Source organism: Cherax quadricarinatus, chromosome 32 (assembly GCF_038502225.1).
Source record: "Cherax quadricarinatus isolate ZL_2023a chromosome 32, ASM3850222v1, whole genome shotgun sequence".
NCBI classification, from domain to species: domain Eukaryota; kingdom Metazoa; phylum Arthropoda; class Malacostraca; order Decapoda; family Parastacidae; genus Cherax; species Cherax quadricarinatus.
The window spans coordinates 27153420-27175485 of record NC_091323.1 but is presented as its reverse complement, the minus strand read 5'-3'; the positions used below and the strand labels follow the sequence as shown (position 1 = coordinate 27175485).

The 22066-nt window shown below is 40.7% G+C and overlaps 1 protein-coding gene across 6 annotated transcripts in view; it reads right to left on the bottom strand.

The window, feature by feature from the left end:
- Pak (serine/threonine-protein kinase PAK 3-like protein) overlaps nt 1-21483 on the bottom strand; it is a 100274-nt gene extending 78791 nt beyond the window's left edge. The window contains exons 1-3 of one of the 6 annotated variants that reach the window (XM_070090558.1): nt 21276-21483; nt 20136-20579; nt 149-306 (exon numbers count right to left, since the gene is read on the bottom strand). In XM_070090558.1, the coding sequence (XP_069946659.1) occupies nt 149-243 (95 nt within the window). In that variant the 5' untranslated portion in view covers nt 244-306; nt 20136-20579; nt 21276-21483. The remainder of the gene's footprint in view (nt 1-148; nt 307-20135; nt 20580-21275) is intronic. The other 5 variants (XM_070090557.1, XM_070090559.1, XM_070090560.1 and 2 more) reach the window with 5 other exon arrangements.
- Nucleotides 21484-22066: the final 583 nt, after the last annotated feature.

Here is a 22066-nt window from a genome sequence, read left to right as displayed (position 1 = left end):
CACTATATTGTAGTACAGTATGTGCAAAACAGCACAACTGAGAGATTGGCACCACTAAATTTTGCCCAGGAGCACCTCGTGCAACAAATTATTATATTACATTTTTATGCCAATTAACAAAATATGCAAACAAAATGAAGAAACTTACATTCTCTCTTGGGATCTTCTTATGGCCCCTGGCCTTTGCATTTCTCTCTTGATGGTACAGCCAATACTCAGCATTGTAGTCACTCCAGCAGTCATTTGGTGCTGGTAGTCCAGCACAGACAGGAGGCTTCTCCAGTGCTAGTCTAATCTGTTCTTAAACTGATTTACGTTCTTTGCATGAATTACATTTCAGTTGTTTGTAAATCTGTGACAACGTATACATTGTATTGCCATAGTTGCTACTTTTTGTAATGTATCTAATAAAGAGTCCTCTTATATCTGATAAAATCTGTTTGGTCATTTCTAGGTTTTGTGAGGTCTGATGACTCCCCAGAATAAACATAGCCTCTTATTCACACACAATAAAGCCTTCCTGAGTGATAAATCAGGTTTTCCACTCAATTGGTAGTTACTCCACCAGCCTAGCTTATTAGTGGCAAACTACTGCTAGTCATAGTTCCCACTGGCAACCTCATGGACTCCACAAACCAAGTCAACTCCTACAGATATAGGTTTCAGCTTGTCTTTTCTCTCCTCAGACTGCTAGCAAGTTAGGATATTGACAGTCAGATTGCATTAATCATGCTTCACTTGTGCACATGTGTGGTTGCACACACGTCATGGATAAGTTGTTATTCATGCTACAAGATCCTCTTGTGGTGCTCCTGCATTGTAATTTGTGCTAAGTGCTGCTGAATTCTAGTGATAAGACACCTTTCATTTTTGTTACTTAGAGCTGGTGCAGTATAGCCATCTGCAAATCATATCTTGGTGATGGCACTCAACCACCCTATATGAATGGTATTCTATCCGAGAGTCTCCTCCCAACCAGAACACGTCACCACCTAAGAGAAGACACCTTACTCCCGAAAATGTTACAATGTACTGCTGATGCGATTTAAAAAATTTCATTCTCTACTTTTGCATCCTGCTGAGGAAGTGGTGCATGCTTTATCAGTAGCAGAAATGATGGAATGTGATTAAACCACCAGTTGGCAACTGTTACGGACAAAAAAGTTATTGATTCTGACACAGATTATTCTGGCATTTATTCTTCCTTATTCACATTGATAGGCTGAGATATGGTTCTTGGCTGTGTTCTTCAGCTAAAGGTTTTAATGGTCTTTTCTGTTGATCAGTCACATTCTTTGCCAGTTCACAAATTTTCTATTTCCTTCTATCCAAGTAAATCTTAAGTATGCTTGCTGGAGAAGTTTTAAGCTTTAAAAATACAATAGCATTCATAACACAATGTTGCCTCTATTATTAACTATAAAATACTGCTGGGTAAAACAGACTAGTTAATGCATTACAGAATACTTACGCACTCCAATACAACTATAAACTACTGATAATTTTGTATCCGCATCAACACTATAACCACAGTAAGCCACATCAGCCCTTCATACAATTCAAATTCAACAAGTACTGCAGTATTTTTTTCACCCAGTACAAAACTAGAGAAAATTATGGAGGGAAATTTGGGGTTCTCTGGAACGTAACCCTATTTTCCAGTATGTTAACATCTTCACATCATGTTCGTAATGCAATTTTTTTACATTATTGATTTTTCAGCAATGTAACCCCTGCATTATGTTAAGAGTTTACTGTACAGTATCACTGCATCTACATTGGTTGGATTTGTGACCACTTGTCTGTAGCAGGTCCTTCAACATAGAGCACAATATATACAGCCTCTCCTTACTTAACGACGTACTTGTTTACCGACAACTCAGACTTACGACGAGCTCTCTGACCAGTATGCATACCTAAATAATGTAAGGTCTCCCTCAACATTCACGAGGGCTAGGGGATCAAGAGCCTTGCGAATGTTGAAAAACCGTGAATGTTTGGTGCCCCAATATATTGTAGGGAAATATAATACAATACTGTTTCCTTAACTTGTTGAACCATGAACAATCATAAAATACATGAAAACGTCGTAAATTGTACTAAATACATACGTTATGCCTTAACAACATGTATGTTATTAAATACCACTGCCTCCACCACTGCAAGTCCCTACTACCCTCCCTCTGACCCCCCACAACTGGCAGCCAGCCCTCCCACCACTGTGTGGTGAGTGTTTTGTTTGTTCATTATTTGCTATTAAACTACAGTCTAAATGTCAACCCATTTATGACTGCATATTGGAATGGCTATTCAGAGAGGTATTGGAAGGTGACATCATGTGTTTACTCTTGAACACAGCAAAGAATCAAACATTTGTGCTACTGCTAATAATAATAATGATAATGATAATAATAATAATAATATAAAAATAATAATAATAATATAATAATAATAATAAATACGATAGAATTGAAGGAAATTGTACAAAAATACGAGGGTTGAAGCAGTGGTGGAGGAAGTGGTTGACGCATCGTCAGTGTGGCTTTGTTTATGCTGAGTGAGTATTAGTCTCCGTGCTCTTCCAAACATTTCACAATAATTCATTCATTGTATTTGGTGCTTGTAGAGGCAGTGGTAGAGGCAGTGGTAGAGGCAGTGGTAGAGGCAGTGGTAGAGGCAGTGGTAGAGGCAGTGGTAGAGGCAGTGGTAGAGGCAGTGGGTGAGGCAGTGGTATGTACTAACATATATGTTATAAATAATAATAGTACATGTTAATATTAATAACACTTATAATAATAATAATGTTATTCATAATGTACTATTATTATTTATAACATATATGTTAGTAAATATCACTGCCTCTACCACTGCCTCAACCACTCCAGTCACACTCAATCTACAAGCACCAAATACAATGAATTATTGTGAAATGTTTGGAAGAGCACGGAGACTAATACTCACTCCAGCATAAACAAGCCACACTGACGATGCGTCAACCACTTCCTCCACCACTGCTTCAGCCCTCATATTTTTGTACAACTTCCTTCTTCAATTCTATCGTATTTATTATTATTATTATTATTATTATTATTATTATTATTATTATTATTATTATATTATTATTATTATTATTATTATTAGCAGTAGCAGAAATGTTTGATTCTTTGCTGTGTTCAAGAGTAAACACATGATGTCACCTTCCAATACCTGTCCAAATAGCCATTCTAATATGCAGTCATGGATGGGTTTACATTATTTAGACTGTAGTTTAATAGCAAATAATGAACAAACAAAACACTCACCACACAGTGGTGGGAGGGCTGGCTGCCAGTTGCAGGGGTCGGAGGGAGGGTAGCAAGGACTCATGGCGGTAAACTTAAATATGATTTGGCAGCTGGGAATTTGGCGGTTGGGAATTCGCGAATGTGTGAAGCCCGCGAAAGTTGAAAACACGAATGTTGAGGGAGACCTGTATATATTAGAGCTGATTTCCTCTATTCTGTTTATTACAATATACGGTACACTACTGTATAAACATTTAAAAATACGCATTCTAAGAATGTTATAAATGGTGCAAAGGTGGCATTAAAACAAAATCAAAGATGGTTGACTTAAACCCACTACCATTATAGTATGCTCCTCACTTAGCGATGAATTCGTTACCAACGTGGTCATAAGAACAGAACTCCATCGTTAAGTGAGGAGAGGCTGCATATGTACTGTATATGCTGGCATTCAAGATGACCCTTAAAATTTTGAAGTGTTAATTCAGGATTAGGCTTATATTTGTTGGACAGGTCAATCCCCCCACCCCCCATGTTTGACTACTAGTTTAATATATCACAATTTCCATAACTTAGTCTTTCATTCTATATTATCTTTGTTATGGTAAATATATAGTTTTAAATTATTGAGTTAGACTTTTAGTTACGTGACTGTTGTAAATGTGGTGGGCAACTGACCACCATAGCAAAACTGTTCAAAACACACAACTCCTCTATCCATGGAAAGCTTGATAGTGTGTCGGTCGAACATCTAATTACAGTGTATTATTATTACAATCAAGGAAGAAGTGCTAAACCCGTAGGATTATACAGTACCTGTAGGGAGGATGTGGAAAGTATTCAGATTTAATTCAGGGAACTGTAGCACAGATCCAATTCCCTAGACCAAGAGCCCCTCACCAGCATCAAGGAACCTTCCTTGAGGGGATCGAACATCTCGGATAACTGTTGTCCGGTTTGTGTATGTTTGTGGCAGGATGAACATCAAACTCCTCGTATTTTAGGTATTTTAATAAAATGTGAAATTCTTTACATTAAAAATGTCTGGGCAACCAAAAAAAAAAAAAAGGTCAAACTTTCAAGGTACAAGTTACAGTACTAGCATGATAGCATCAGTAGGCTAGTGGCACCACTCCCTCCTTTGGTAACGTGCCATTTATCAGAAGTTTTATACTCGAGTATTAATTGACCCCTAGTTTTGGAGTTTTTTATGCTTAAAAAGTTGACTTGTATGCCAGCATATATAGTTTACCTGGAGTTTACCTGGAGAGAGTTCCGGGGGTCAACGCCCCCGCGGCCCGGTCTGTGACCAGGCCTCCTGGTGGATCAGAGCCTGATCAACCAGGCTGTTACTGCTGGCTGCACGCAAACCAACGTACGAGCCACAGCCCGGCTGGTCAGGAACCGACTTTAGGTGCTTGTCCAGTGCCAGCTTGAAGACTGCCAGGGGTCTGTTGGTAATCCCCCTTATGTATGCTGGGGGGCAGTTGAACAGTCTCGGGCCCCTGACACTTATTGTATGATCTCTTAACGTGCTAGTGACACCCCTGCTTTTCATTGGGGGGGTTGTTGCATCATCTGCCAAGTCTTTTGCTTTCGTAGTGAGTGATTTTTATGTGCAAGTTCAGTACTAGTCCCTCTAGGATTTTCCAGGTGTATATAATCATGTATCTCCCGCCTGCGTTCCAGGGAATACAGGTTTAGGAACCTCAAGCACTCCCAGTAATTGAGGTGTTTTATCTCCATTATGTGCACCGTGAAGGTTCTCTGTACATATTCTAGGTCAGCAATTTCACCTGCCTTGAAAGGTGCTGTTAGTGTGCAGCAATATTCCAGCCTAGATAGAACAAGTGACCTGAAGAGTGTCATCATGGGCTTGGCCTCCCTAGTTTTGAAGGTTCTCATTATCCATCCTGTCATTTTTCTAGCAGATGCGATTGATACAATGTTATGGTCCTTGAAGGTGAGATCCTCCGACATGATCACTCCCAGGTCTTTGACGTTGGTGTTTCGCTCTATTTTGTGGCCAGAATTTGTTTTGTACTCTGATGAAGATTTAATTTCCTCATGTTTACCATATCTGAGTAATTGAAATTTCTCATCATTGAACTTCATATTGTTTTCTGCGGCCCACTGAAAGATTTGGTTGATGTCCGCCTGAAGCCTTGCAGTGTCTGCAATGGAAGACACTGTCATGCAGATTCGGGTGTCATCTGCAAAGGAAGACACGGTGCTGTGGCTGACATCCTTGTCTATGTCGGATATGAGGATGAGGAACAAGATGGGAGCGAGTACTGTGCCTTGTGGAACAGAGCTTTTCACCGTAGCGGCCTCGAACTTTACTCTGTTGACGACTACTCTCTGTGTTCTGTTAGTGAGGAAATTAGAGATCCATCGACCGACTTTTCCTGTTATTCCTTTAGCACGCGTTTTGTGCGCTATTACGCCATAGTCACACTTGTCGAAGGCTTTTGCAAAGTCTGTATATATTACATCTGCATTCTTTTTGTCTTCTAGTGCATCTAGGACCTTGTCATAGTGATCCAATAGTTGAGAAAGACAGGAGTGACCTGTTTATTTTAAGTTGAGCTTATCTTAAAGAAATGCTAGGTCTGTTGAAGCATGCTGCATATAGTCAGTAGCCCTATGAAACCTAGACAGTGGAGGATAACTCACTCAAGCATCCCTATTAGTGTTTTTTTTTTTTTTTACTGTATTTATATTTACCGAGTACATTATTATAAATCTGCTAATGTTTAAATATGAATATATTCTGTTACATTTTCCTCCCACAGTGCTGCACTAGTTACATGCTGAAGTCCCCCTCTCTTTGACCTAGCACTCAAGGAGAAAAATTCAGATGCATCACTTACGAGATGGTCAGATGCTATATAAACTGTAAGGAAAATTCTTGCCAAACCTGAACATGCAGATGGTTCCCTGGCTGAATCCAAGCTGTTACCTAGTAAGAACTGAGAATGAACTAGGCTGGCAGAGTAACAACTGGTTGTGGAAAGTAGGACTTTTAGCACATTAAAGGCTGTAATACACGAGTGGAAGGCTGTGTACTTAGTTGTACTCACCTAATTGTGGTTGCAGGGGTCGAGAGACTGCTCCTGGCCCTGCTTCTTCACCGATCACTGCTAGGTCCTCTCTCTGCTCCCTGAGCTTTGTCATACCTCGTCTTAAAGCTATGTATGGTTCTTGCCTCCACTACATCACTTGCTAGAATATTCCACTTCCTGACAACTCCATAGCTGTGTGTGTGTGTGTGTGTGTGTGTGTGTGTGTAAGTAATCAAGGCAAAACACCCGAGTACATTAGAAAATTTTGTAAGGTATATCTAAAAAAAAAATCGAAGATAATATGGTTTTCAAATCTCGAGTCCAGTTGTCTGTTTGACTTATGGCACTGCAGAACTTTTTAAATTTGACTGTCAAGTTCAGGTCCTTTATAATACCCAAAACTTTCTGCTATTATTACTAGGTTATCTTTCCAAACTGGCTTGCACTACTAGTCTGTTTTGCAGTTGGTAGCAAGAAAGTATATATAGCCCCTATAGAGATGTATTCAGACTATTAGTGTTGAAGCACTACATCATTCAAGTAGTTATAAATACATGCAGTGAACCCTTGCTTATCAGTCAACTTGCTTCTCGGCTGGTTTTTCGGCTTCAGATTATCAGCTGTTATTTCACTTATCAGCTGGCGACGCTCGCACATTCCTGAGTCAGTGTAGCTGTGTCGCTGGCCGAGTGAGGAAGCTTCTGCTCATTCATCCAAACACTTCGCTATAAATCGGTGTTTTTCTTTGTTATTTATTAAATGCAACTGTGAAATAAGTAAGCATGGCCCCAAAGAAAGTTCCTAGTAAAGTTCCTGTGGTAAAGAAATGAGAAATACAATGGATATTAAGAGAGACTGAAAAATTTGAGAGTGGTATGCGAGTGTTGGAACTTGCCAGGATGTATGGAAAAAATAAATTTACCACCACTTCCATCTTGGCAAAGAAAGAACAAATCAAGGAAGCTGATGTTGCAAATGGAGTAAATGTGACAATGAAACAAAGGTCACCAATAATGGAAGATATGGAAAAGTTATTATTTTTGTGGACCAGGGAAAAAACAATTAGCGGGAGATAGTGTTGTGGAGTCAGTGAATGCTGTTGTATGCACATCTTGTAAATAAAATGCCTGGAACAAATGCTGTTGTTAGTGAATTTAGGGCCAGCAAAGGTTGGTTTGAGAGATTTAGGAAGCATAGTGGCATACACAATATGGTAAGGCAGGGAGAGGCTGCAAGTTCTGATAAATGTGCAGATGAAAAATTTGTGCAAGATTTCAAGGGGTACGTAGAGGCTAAAGGATTCCTATCCCCAACAAGTGTTCAATTGTGATGAACCAAGCCTGTTTTGGAAGAAAATGCCAAAGAGGACCTACATTACACAGGAAGAAAAGGCCCTGCCTGGACACAAGCCTATGAAAGACAGGCTTACTCTTTTGTTCTGTGCTAACGCTACTGGGGATTTCAAAATGAAGCCTTTACTGGTGTATCACTCTGAAAATCCCAGTGTGTTCAAGAAACGTTTTCAAGAGTAAACTGTGTGTAATGTGGAAGGCTAACAATAATGCATGGGTCACAAGGCAAATTTTCAAAGAGTGGGTGAATGATGTGTTTGGCCCCGAGTGTGAAAAAATACCTCCTGGAACATAAATTGCCACTCAAGTGCTTCCTGGTACTGGACAATGCTCCAGTTCATCCTCCAATCTTGATAGACCTATTGTCTGTGGAATTCCATTTCATCAGAGTGAAGTTCTTGCCTCCTAACACCTCTCGTCCAGCTCATGGACCAGCAGGTCATGTCTAACTTCAAAAAACTGTACACCAAAGCAGTGTTTCAAAGGTGCTTTGAAGTGACCTCAGACACAGATCTGACCCTAAGAGAGTTCTGGAGGAATCACTTCAATATCCTCCACTGCATAAGCCTTATAGGCAAGACTTGGAAGGGAGTGACTTCCAGGACTTTGAACTCTGCTTGGAGAAAACTGTAGCCAAAATGTGTCCAAGAGAGAAATTCTGAAGGGTTTGGGGCCGACCCTGAGGGCCCTACGCCTGTTGTGGAATCCATTGTATCTTTGGGTATGTCTATGAGGTTGGAGGTTAGTGGTGTGGATGTGGAAGAGTTGGTGGAGGACCACAGGGAACAGCTAACCACTGAAGAGCTGCAAGAGCTTCATCTGGAACAGTGACAGACCACAGCTCAGGAACTTGCTTCAGAGGAGGAGGAAGAGGGAGTGAAGGAGGTGCCCTCAGAGATTAAGGAGATGTGTACAATGTGAACTAGGGTGCAAGCTTTTGCTGAGAAATATCACCCTGACCAAGCTGAAACAAGTTACATCTGGAACAGGTTCAGTGACAGAACCTTGTCCCACTTCAGGAAAATCTTGAGAGACGCCAGAAACAGGGCTCTCTGGACAGATATTTTGTGCGACAGGGGTCCAGTGACTCTCAAGCTTGCCCTAGTGGCATTTAAAGACAAAGAAGGGAAGTAACCCCAGATAGGACTTTGATACCTGAAGTCCTTATGTAGGGGGATTCCCCTTCCAAACAATACTATCTCCTCCCTATCTTCCATAAGCCAACAACAATCTTCAATAAAGATATGTACTACTGATTTAACTGTTCATGTATTTATTTTATTTAGTTCTCATTGTTTTGTGTATGTAAAACTATAATTAATCTCAAAAAAATTTATTTTTCGTGAATATTTTTGGATGTCTGGAATGGATTAATTGTATATACATTAATTCTTACGGGAATAATTGTTTCGGTCATCAGCCCATTCGGTTTTAGGCCGGCCTTCTGGAACGGATTACGGCCGATAACCGAGGGTCCACTGTGAGTGTGTACTCGCCTAATTCACCTAATTGTGGTTGCAGGGGTTGAGACTCAGCTCCTGGACCCGCTTCTTCACTGATCGCTAGTAGGTCCTCTCTCTGCTTCCTGAGCTTTGTCATACCTCGTCTTAAAGCTATGTATGGTTCCTGCCTCCACTACATCACTTAAGAACATAAGAACGAAGGAACACTGCAGCAGGCCTACCGGCCCATGCGAGCCAGGTCCAAGTCTCCTACCGGCTTAAGCCAATGCACCCAACCTAGTCAGGTCAGGTCACCTTGACTTAAGGGAGGAACACGGCAACCGACCTGGTAGCACAAGCTAATCAGGTCCAACTCACACCCACCCACACCCACTCATGTATTTATCCAACCTATTTTTAAAGCTACACAACATTCTGGCCTCTATAACTGTATTTGGGAGTTTGTTCCACTCATCCACAACTCTATTACCAAACCAGTACTTTCCTATATCCTTCCTGAATCTGAATTTTTCTAACTTAAAACCATTGCTGCGAGTCCTGTCTAGGCTAGATATTTTCAGCACACTATTTACATCCCCTTTATTTATTCCTGTCTTCCATTTATACACCTCAATCATATCCCCCCTAATTCTACGTCTTTCTAGAGAGTGCAGATTCAGGGCCCTTAGTCTATCCTCATAGGAAAGGTTTCTGATACATGGGATCAACTTTGTCATCCTCCTTTGTACATTTTCCAGAGCATTTATATCCATTCTGTAATACGGTGACCAAAACTGTGCAGCATAATCTAAATGAGGCCTAACCAAGGATGTACTGAGTTGAAGAACAACCTGAGGACTCCTATTATTTATGCTTCTTGATATGAAGCCAAGGATTCTATTAGCTTTATTGCGAACACTTATGCACTGTTGTCTTGGTTTCAGATTACTTGTAACCAGAACTCCTAAATCTTTTTCGCAATCCGTAATATTAAGATCTACATTATTTAGTTTATATGTGGCATGGTTATTGTCCTGTCCAACATTTAGAACTTTGCATTTGTCTATATTAAACTGCATCTGCCACCTCTCCAACCACTGCATCAGTCTACTCGAATCTTCCTGGAGTGCTCTAATGTCCTCGTCAGAATGAATTCGACGGCCTATTTTGGTGTCATCGGCAAACTTGCTAATGTCGCTCTTTATGCCCTCATCTATGTCGTTTATGTAGATTATGGACAGCAGGGAGCCCAACACTGACCCCCGTGGAACACCGCTCGTGACGCTTCCCCACTCTGATTTCTCCCCATTTATGCAAACACTCTGCTGCCTATTTGTCAACCATGCCTCTATCCAGGAAAAAATTTCTCCTATTCCACGTGCCTTAATTTTCCTTAATAGTCTCTGATGTGGGACCCTGTCAAAAGCCTTACTGAAGTCCATATACACAATATCATATTCATTACCATGATCTACCTCCTCAAATACCTTAGTGAAAAAAGTTAATAAATTCGTAAATTCATTGCTAGGCTATTCCACTTCCTGACGACTCTATGACTGAAGAAGTACTTCTTAACATCCCTGTTACTCGTCTGAGTCTTCAGCTTCCAATTGTGACCCCTTGTTTTTGCGTCCCCTCTCTGGAACATCCTCTCTCTGTCCACCTTGTCTATTCCACTCATTATTTTGTATGTTATCATGTCTCCCCTGACCCTCCTGTCCTGCAGTGTCATCAGTCCGATTTCCCTCAACCTTTCTTCGTAGGACATTCCCCTGAGCTCCAGAACTAGCCCTGTTGCAAACTTTTGTACTTTCTCTAATTTCTTGGTGTGCTTGACCAGGTGTGGGTTCCAAACTGGTGCTGCATACTCCAGTATGGGCCTGACATACACAGTGTACAATGTCTTGAACGATTCCTTACTAAGGTATCGGAATGTTATTCTCAGGTTTGCCAGGCACCCATATGCTGCAGCAGTTATCTGGTTGATGTGTGCCTCTGGAGACATGCTCGGTGTTATGGTCACCCCAAGATCTTTCTCCTTGAGTGAGGTTTGCAGCCTTTGTCCACCTAGCCTATACTCTGTCTGCAGTCTTCTTTGCCCTTCCCCAATCTTCATGACCTTGCATTTGGCAGAGTTGAATTCAAGAAGCCAGTTGCTGGACCACATGTCCAGCCTGTCCAGGTCTCTTTGTAGTCCTGCCTGATCCTCATCCAATTTAATCTTTCTCATTAGCTTCACATCATCTGCGAACAGGGACATTCAGAGTCTATCCCTTCCATCATGTCATTCACATGTATCAAAAATAGCACTGGTCCAGGACTGACCCCTGTGGGACCCCGCTCGTCACAGGTGCCCACCTCATCACGTACCATGACTCGTTGTTGCCTCCCTGTCAGGTATTCTCTGAGCCATTGCAGTGCCCTTCCCGTTATACGCGCCTGTTCCTCCAGCTTCTGCACTAATCTCTTGTGAGGAACTGTGTCGAAGGCCTTCCTACAGTCCAGGAAAATGCAATCAACCCACCCCTCTCTCATGTCTTACTTCTGTTACCTTGTCATAAAACTCCAGAAGGTTTGTGACACAGGATCTGCCTTCCATGAGTCCGTGCTGGTCGTTGTTTATAATCGTGTTCCGTTCCAGGTGCTCCACCACTCTCCTCCTGATAATCTTCTCCATGACTTTGCATACTATACATGTCAGAGACACTGGTCTGTAGTTTAGTGCCTCGTTTCTGTCTCCTTTCTTAAAAATGGGGATTACATTTGCCGTCTTCCATACCTCAGGTAGTTGCCCAGTTTCAAGGGATGTATTGAATTCAAAACTGTGGCTAGTGACACACACAGCGTCTCTGCTCATTCTGTAAGGACCCACGGGGAGATGTTGTCCGCGTGTGTGTAATTAATATATATATATATATATATATATATATATATATATATATATATATATATATATATATATATATATATATATATTATATATATTATTATATATATATAATATATATATATATATATATATTTATATATACATACATACATACATCTACCATCCGACTTAAAACCTGCTTGACTTACGACAACTCGACTTACGACCGTGTTTTTTATGCCAAATTTCTGGGAAATAAACAACTATTTGTGTTGTACACAGTGTTTATCCTAAACCTTACAGTATAAAATACAGTACTAACAACATAGAAAGTAAAGTAAAACATGAAATACCAAAATAAAACAATAAAATAGTCATTACAAAAATGTTTTGTTGATATTCAGTAGTAAAGTTCGACTTACGATCATTTCGACTTACAGCCGGTTTCTCGGAACCGAACTCGGTCGTAAGTCGGATGGTAGGTGTATATATATATATATGTATATATATATATATATATATGTATATATATATATATATATATATATATATATATATATATATATTTATATATATATATATATATATATATATATATATATATATATAATATTTATTCTTTCAACGTACCAGCCATATCCCACCGAGGCGGGGTGGCCCAAAAGAAAAAACTAAAGTTTCTCCTTTTAAATTTAGTAATATATACAGGAGAAGGGGTTACTAGCCCCTTGCTCCTGGCATTTTAGCCGCCTCTTACAACACGCATGGCTTACGGAGGAAGAATTCTGTTCCACTTCTCCATGGAGGTAAGAGGAAATAAACAAGAACAAGAACTAGTAAGAAAATAGAAGAAAACCCAGCGGGGTGTATATATATATACGCTTGTACATGTATGTGCAGTGTGACCTAAGTGTAAGTAGAAGTAGCAAGACGTACCTGAAACCTTGCATGTTTACGAGACAGAAAAATGGACACCAGCAATCCTACCATCATGTAAAACAATTACCGGCTTTTGTTTTACACTCACTTGGCAAGATGGTAGTACCTCCCTGGGCAATTGCTGTCTACCAACCTACTACCTAGGATATATATTATATATATACGTGTATATATATATCTTTTCTTTCTTTCTTTCAACACACCGGCTGTATCCCACCAAGGCGGGGTGGCCCAAAAGGAAAAACGAAAGTTTCTCCTTTTACATTTAGTAATATATACAGGAGAAGAGGTTACTAGCCCCTTGCTCCCGGCATTTTAGTCGCCTCTTACAACACGCATGGCTTACGGAGGAAGAATTCTGTTCCACTTCCCCATGGAGATAAGAGGAAATAAACAAGAATAAGAACTAGAAAGAAAATAGAAGAAAACCCAGAGGGGTGTGTATATATGTGCTTGTACATGTATGTGTAGTGTGACCTAAGTGTAAGTAGAAGTAGCAAGACGTACCTGAAATCTTGCATGTTCATGAGACAGAAAAAAGGACACCAGCAATCCTACCATCATGTAAAACAATTACAGGCTTTCGTTTTACACTCACTTGGCAGGACGGTAGTACCTCCCTGGGCGGTTGCTGTCTACCAACCTACTACCTAGGATATATATTATATATATACGTGTATATATATATATATATATATATATATATATATATATATATATATATATATATATATATATATATATATATGGCAAAGCATTTTAGTGTTTTCTACAAATTGTCTAGAAGCATTTGAATCATACTACACAATCGATCAAGAAATATTACCATTATGAACAAGAGGATGCTTCACTTTTATATTCTACTGAGTTCTGATGACCACTTTGATGCAGCTCTGGTAAATCACCTTTTGATGCTTTCATCTAGAAAAGGTTCAATCCAACTAAGCATCTTTGCACTGAATTAAGTTGCATACAGTACAGAACACAGGATTTGGCTGGTACAGTATTTTTAAGAAATCTTTTTAAAATAGTGAAAGTATTCATCTCTACAATGCCCCCATCCTCTTGTACCAATAATATACATCTATAAAAAAGTATTGTAATCATCCAAACTGCACATAAGTGAATGGGCTACTCTGCACATTCCTCTGTATGTATGTTCAAATTATAAAATAAATAAATAAATATCTAATCCGACGTGATTGGTAATGTATAAATAACTGATACTTAAGTACATGGCCTGTAGCTGGCTGGACACTGCATATTCACTTTTGTGGGAGGTTATCATGCATTTTTTCCTTGTTTAGAGAACTGCCTTTGTGCAGTGGTTTGGCAAACATATATTTCCAAACAAATCTCAAGAGGTTTTTCCTGATAGAGCAATTTATGGATGAAAGCCAAATTAAATGATCCTTTGATTTTTACCCCAAAAAATGAATTATGGGGGCATTTTGGCTAAACTTGAATTTCAACTGATATGCCCAAAATGAACAAGCTTCCAGCCATCACCAAACAAAAGTGACGAAAACATTATATACTGAGTCAAAAAAGGAGAATTAGTGTGCATTACCTAGCAGAGTTTACTGCCAGAGGGGAATCATAGGCCTGTTTCCCGTGTGAAAAAAATAATAATAATTGAACGTTGTGTCAGAGGAAAGAAAGTCTCCCTGAAAGCATTGAGTATACATAGTGTATAGTGTATACTACAGTGGCTCCCTAGTATATTGATGATAAAGGCTAAAGTGTCATTTGAAAACAGGTGAATTTGTAAATGAAGTGATAAGCCTATAGAGGCAGGTGCCAGAAGTCGCCAGAAACTTACCACAGGTCAGCTGTTTTTAATAATCTTCCTGGCCTGCTAGTGTACTCGCATATAATCTAGTGATACCAGTGAATAGCAGAATACAGTGTTGTAGTAGCAACTAACCAGTATTATAATGGTACTTAGTGGAGTGGAGTGACTTTCATTAGTTTCATTTTCTTGAAATACGAGACGTTACTGTGAATTTCATATAACCTGTAGTTACCAGCGGTCGCAATATACACAACGAGAAGCAATTATTACTACAGAAAAAGCGTCCTTCCTCCAAAATTTGCACCAGTCAACTATAGTGATAATATAGCATTTATTGTGGTGGAGACGGAAAAACAAAAATAGAAAAGCCAGATACAGCGATTGATAAACAAAGAGGTCGACTGTACGTCATTGTAGGAGCTGCCAGATATCACCGGCTCTTCAACACGCAAGTTATACTTTTGTATCAGTCAAATCACATATTACTCGGGTAGATAATTTCCAGTAGATCCTTCATGTGTTAGCTCAAATCACCGACCAGTATGTTTTAAATAAGTGACCCACTGATCAGAGCAGATCGACTGGTCCGAACCCTTGACTGGTCCGAACCTTGACTGGTCCGAACCCGGGACTGGTTTCAAACAGTTTCGTTGGACAATAAAGCAGACTGTAAACGGATGGGTTTGTAGGCGCCCTTATAAACACAAACATTAAAAATCAGGAACGTGACGGTAAGCTGTCCAATATACAAAAAGAGTTAGAAACAGAAATACAAATAGCTAGAGCTTCATTTAAGGTTATTAATATAATATTCAAGAGGTTGCTAGTAGACTTGCAGTAAATCAACCATTCAAATCATTATGAAGCTGTGTGTAGTCTGTGGTCAGTCAAACAAACGGGCTACCACATGGATAAATTGTCATTTTTGTGGAAATTGGTGTCACGCTCCTTGTGCAGATATCCCAGAACTAGCTACAAGCAGTATTAAAACAGAGAAGTGTTTTTGGGTATGCCCAAATGAGGAAAATCTGTGGACTAAAATCACAAGGGTATTAAAAGAGGATAACATCAAAGCTGCTTTCATAGAAAACCTGGAAGCTTTCTACAACAGATGGGAACATAAAAAGTCCGGGCTGAATGGTACTGCCCTTGATACTGGCCATGTAGTCACAAACTGTAAGGCTGGAGGTGATGTCCTGGTAGTCAGTAAATGTGGGGCTGATAGTGCTGTCCTGGGAGACAGTAATGGTGAAGCTGGAGGTGCTGTCCTGGGAGACAGTAATGGTGAAGCTGGAGATACTGTCCTGGGAGACAGTAATGGTGAAGCTGGAGGTGCTGTCCTGGGAGACAGAAATGGTGAAGCTGGAGATACTGTCCTGGTAGACAGTAATGGTGAAGCTGGAGATTTTGTCCAGGTAGTCGGGAATTATACGCAGGAAGGAATACATATAAATGACCTCATAGAGGACAGGAGCCATAGTAGGGAAACAAGTGTAGTCAAAGATAAGATAAAACCAATATTGCAAACCAGAAATACCGCAGGAAATAGCAAACAAGAGGACTCCAATAGCAATAGTGAGGATAAATTACCAAAAACAACTGGTGGGAGCTCCATTGTTGGTGCTAAGGAGGATAGGAATAAGACAGGGAAACATGCACCAACAGGGAATACAGTCACAGAAACCCAAGGCAAACGGAAACCAAGCCTGTGCACATACTATGCACTTGGTATCTGCTGGCATGGGAAATCTGGAAAAACAGATGGGACATGCAACTATGACCACCCTAGAAAATGTCATGCCCATATGACAACAGGAAAATGCAAACTCCCTTCCTGTAAGCTTTTTCACCCTGAAATGTGTACCTCTTCAGTACAGGAAAGACTGTGCTATAACTTAAATTGCCAGGCATACCATCTAAAGGGGACAAAAAGATACAAAACATCCAGGCCATGGGAAAACCTGGGTAGCCACAGCCACTCAAGAGGGAGAGGTTTTTTAGTGCCAGGAAGGAAAAAAAACTGGCAGGAAATGGCAGAAATCGTACACCAAATCCAGTCATTCCTGGAGTGGAACCACAGTCGATGGCCTCCACTCCAAACCAACAGATACAGATACTAATGCCGGAAAAAAAATCCCCCCCCAGTACCAACAATACCACCAGTCCGATAACATTCTTCTTTGCAAATATACAGGGTCTAAAGCCAGCAATAAACAACAAAATACCTTTCATCCGTGGACTGCTTGCAGAGGCAAAGGCAATGTTCGCGGCTTTCACTGAGACCCACATAAAGGATCACTTGGACAACGAAATATGGATCCCAGGTTACAACCTATACAGATGTGACAGAGTGAACAGGCAAAAGGGGGGGGTTGGCCTGTACATTGCAGAGTCACTTGTTTGCACAGAACTGCTTAATGCCTCAAATGACGTAGTGGAAGTTTTAGCAGTAAAGGTCGAGAACCAAAACCTAGTCATTGTGGTAGTCTACAAGCCTCCGGATGCAACATCCCAGCAATTCCAGGAACAGCTGTTAAAAATTGACCACTGTCTGGAAAATCTTCCAGCTCCTGCACCCAACATCTTGCTCCTGGGGGATTTCAACTTAAGGCACCTAAAATGGAGGAATATAGCAAATAATATTGTTGCAGTAATAACACCAGGAGGCAGCTCTGATGAAAACTCACACTCACACGAGCTTTTAAATCTCTGCACAAAATTCAATTTAAACCAGCAAATAATAGAGCCTACTAGACTGGAGAATACACTAGACCTCATCTTCACTAACAATGATGATCTGATAAGAAATGTCACCATATCAAAAACAATATACTCAGATCACAACATAATTGAGGTTCAGACATGTATGCGTGGAGCCCCAGACCGACAAAATGAGACTAGTCACGAGGGAGCATTCACCAAATTCAACTTCAATAACAAAAACATAAAGTGGGACCAAGTAAACCAAGTCCTAACCGATATAAGCTGGGAAGATATACTAAGCAACACAGACCCAAACTTATGCCTAGAACAGATTAACTCGGTGGCACTCGATGTATGCACAAGGCTTATTCCTCTAAGAAAAAGGAGGAGTAGATGTAAAATAGAAAGAGACAGGCGCTCCCTTTACAGGCGACGGAAAAGAATAACAGAGCGGCTAAAAGAGGTCAATATATCAGAAATGCGCAGGGAGACACTGGTCAGAGAAATAGCAAGCATCGAACTTAAGCTAAAAGAATCCTTTAGGAGTCAGGAATCGCGGGAAGAACTAAAAGCCATAAATGAAATCGAAAGAAACCCAAAGTATTTCTTCTCCTATGCCAAATCAAAATCGAGAACAACGTCCAGTATTGGGCCCCTACTTAAACAAGATGGGTCCTACACAGATGACAGCAAGGAAATGAGTGAGCTACTCAAGTCCCAATATGACTCAGTTTTTAGCAAGCCGCTAACCAGACTGAGAGTCGAAGATCAAAATGAATTTTTTATGAGAGAGCCACAAAATTTGATTAACACAAGCCTATCCGATGTTATCCTGACGCCAAATGACTTCGAACAGGCGATAAATGACATGCCCATGCACTCTGCCCCAGGGCCAGACTCATGGAACTCTGTGTTCATCAAGAACTGCAAGAAGCCCCTATCACGAGCCTTTTCCATCCTATGGAGAGGGAGCATGGACACGGGGGTCGTCCCTCAGTTACTAAAAACAACAGACATAGCCCCACTCCACAAAGGGGGCAGTAAAGCAACAGCAAAGAACTACAGACCAATTGCACTAACATCCCATATCATAAAAATCTTTGAAAGGGTCCTAAGAAGCAAGATCACCACCCATCTAGAAACCCATCAGTTACACAACCCAGGGCAACATGGGTTTAGAACAGGTCGCTCCTGTCTGTCTCAACTACTGGATCACTACGACAAGGTCCTAAATGCACTAGAAGACAAAAAGAATGCAGATGTAATATATACAGACTTTGCAAAAGCCTTCGACAAGTGTGACCATGGCGTAATAGCGCACAAAATGCGCGCTAAAGGAATAACAGGAAAAGTTGGTCGATGGATCTATAATTTCCTCACTAACAGAACACAGAGAGTAGTCGTCAACAGAGTAAAGTCCGAGGCAGCTACGGTGAAAAGCTCTGTTCCACAAGGCACAGTACTAGCTCCCATCTTGTTCCTCATCCTCATATCCGACATAGACAAGGATGTCAGCCACAGCACCGTGTCTTCCTTTGCAGATGACACCCGAATCTGCATGACAGTGTCTTCCATTGCAGACACTGCAAGGCTCCAGGCGGACATCAACCAAATCTTTCAGTGGGCTGCAGAAAACAATATGAAGTTCAACGATGAGAAATTTCAATTACTCAGATATGGTAAACATGAGGAAATTAAATCTTCATCAGAGTACAAAACAAATTCTGGCCACAAAATAGAGCGAAACACCAACGTCAAAGACCTGGGAGTGATTATGTCGGAGGATCTCACCTTCAAGGACCATAACATTGTATCAATCGCATCTGCTAGAAAAATGACAGGATGGATAATGAGAACCTTCAAAACTAGGGAGGCCAAGCCCATGATGACACTCTTCAGGTCACTTGTTCTATCTAGGCTGGAATATTGCTGCACTCTAACAGCACCTTTCAAGGCAGGTGAAATTGCCGACCTAGAAAATGTACAGAGAACTTTCACGGCGCGCATAACGGAGATAAAACACCTCAATTACTGGGAGCGCTTGAGGTTTCTAAACCTGTATTCCCTGGAACGCAGGAGGGAGAGATACATGATTATATACACCTGGAAAATCCTAGAGGGACTAGTACCGAACTTGCACACGAAAATCACTCACTACGAAAGCAAAAGACTTGGCAGACGATGCACCATCCCCCCAATGAAAAGCAGGGGTGTCACTAGCACGTTAAGAGACCATACAATAAGTGTCAGGGGACCGAGACTGTTCAACTGCCTCCCAGCACACATAAGGGGGATTACCAACAGACCCCTGGCAGTCTTCAAGCTGGCACTGGACAAGCACCTAAAGGCAGTTCCTGATCAGCCGGGCTGTGGCTCGTACGTTGGTTTGCGTGCAGCCAGCAGCAACAGCCTGGTTGATCAGGCGCTGATCCACCAGGAGGCCTGGTCACAGACCGGGCCGCGGGGGCGTTGACCCCCGAAACTCTCTCCAGGTAAACTCCAGGTAAACTGCTTAAAGGAAACACTTCAACACTCAAGTAGACCACAAAATGAATTCACAAGTTTTGCACATATTCTCCATGTAAACAGTTATAAAGAAAATATTTATAATTCAACCAAGGTTCAAACATTAAGAGATACATATTAACCAAACAAGAGAAAATGGATATTAAAACTAATCACATACCTAGTGGAAGTTAGTCTGACAGGTGGAGCTGGTGGCTTGTCTTCATCATCAGACATGTTGTGGGGAGGGAGACGATGCCCGAATGTACTCAATTTGGCGGTTAAGCAGTCATTCAAAACAAATACTTTCTCCTACCCCCTTGCCACTTTACCCCTACACCTTTTTTTTTTTTTTCCAACTTCTGACTCCTCTCTCAGCTTGTGTTTACTTCCCCCACTCAAAGTTTGCTATCACACGTCATCGTCTTGTCGTTAACGCCACCAGCATTACTAAATGCCGGTGTCCCATGCCCATCCGCTTAGCAGCTTACACCATTTGACTGATGTGTGAACACAGCCTTTCCTTTACTTCAAAACAGATGATTCCTGCACAGCTGGCAGACAGTTTTTAGCATGTGGCATGTGACAAACGAGTGTGGTGCCCCAGTACTCCTTCAGGGAATGTCTGAAACAAGAGTGTTCACTATTATAAATAATGAATAAGCTTAATAACCAAATCTGTGTAATTATTATACTTTCTGGGGAATGGGGGTGAGCTACAGCTCTCGGTCCTGCCTCTTAAAATTTGACCAACAAATGTTAAGAGGCAAACTTAAGATTCACACTTCCTTATACACTATTTCCAGTCAAACAACGTGAAAAGTTGTGAAACCCTGTTAGTTTTGCTAGGTCGAAGACCTATCAACTTCAAGAGGGTCATTAGGCTACAGTTCAACTCCACATTAACATTAAAAATAATTTAATTCCTAAAATATATCAAATACACTCTTGGTGTATATACACTGAAATACGTAGTTTCCACGTATATACCCTGTGAAAAAAAAAACCGTGATCTCGTGTGTTAAATATAACTTTATAGTATGTGTGGAGTCAGATGGGCTGGGCTGATCCCGTGTTTGACGCCGCCTCATGACAGAGCCATTTGTGGCACCTTCCCTTATCCAGCCTCTCTCCATCACTCTCCCTCCATACCACCTCATTAACGCGCCTAGCATACTCTAAACCAAGAAAATCCTATTTCACACTCTAATTTTGCTTCTAGTCTCGCCCTCCCCGTGATTCATCTCCGCAAATATACTGAAAAGGAAAAAGCTACTTATTTCACTACTTCACGAAACTAATTGTCGTGTATATTATTCACCCGTTTAGGACGACTAAGCTGTGGCCACTGGTTACCTGCGGGGTCAAATTTATCGTCAAAGAGTCTCCATTTAAGGTAATATTGGAGGATATGTTAGCCTCCCAAAACACTAGCGACCACACAACCCTCGGTGATGACGTCACTGACAGCTGCTGAGGCCATCTGTTGGCCACTCCTGCCACCATACACCCGCCAACATTAAAATAACTAAGTTATCGTTATATGCAGGAGGAGCCACATGTCTATGATATATCCAACAAAATCAGCACGTCTCCTTGATGTCACTACTGCCCGGCCCCGGCTGAGTTACAGGTACCACTGGGAGGGACCCCAATGGAAATAAGTCACTTTGACTTTTTGGGGTTATCCTAGGTAATTTACACTGTATGATAATTGTACTTATATACACCTGTGCCTAAATAAACTTTTTATACCCAGTAACTGTTAGCACACCCTGTGCCATTGTGTTGAAATGTGAAAAAAAAATCATATTCTAAGAAAACTCAAATTATTTATTTATTTTATTTGTCTTTGCAACTAGTACATTGAGATTATGTATTTACAATAGTGGGTTGCAATGCAAAGAGAGCCTTTATTATGCTTAGGCATTATGGGCAGACTTAACATTATTGGCTTACTGACTAACACTAAGAATTATATCATAGTTGTACAGTGGATTATTAATAGTGAATCTAATTTATGAAATGAGTAAGTATTTTATAAACACTGACACAATACCAGCCATTCTGGATAAATATATTTGTGGAAAATTGCATTTACTTGGCTGTATA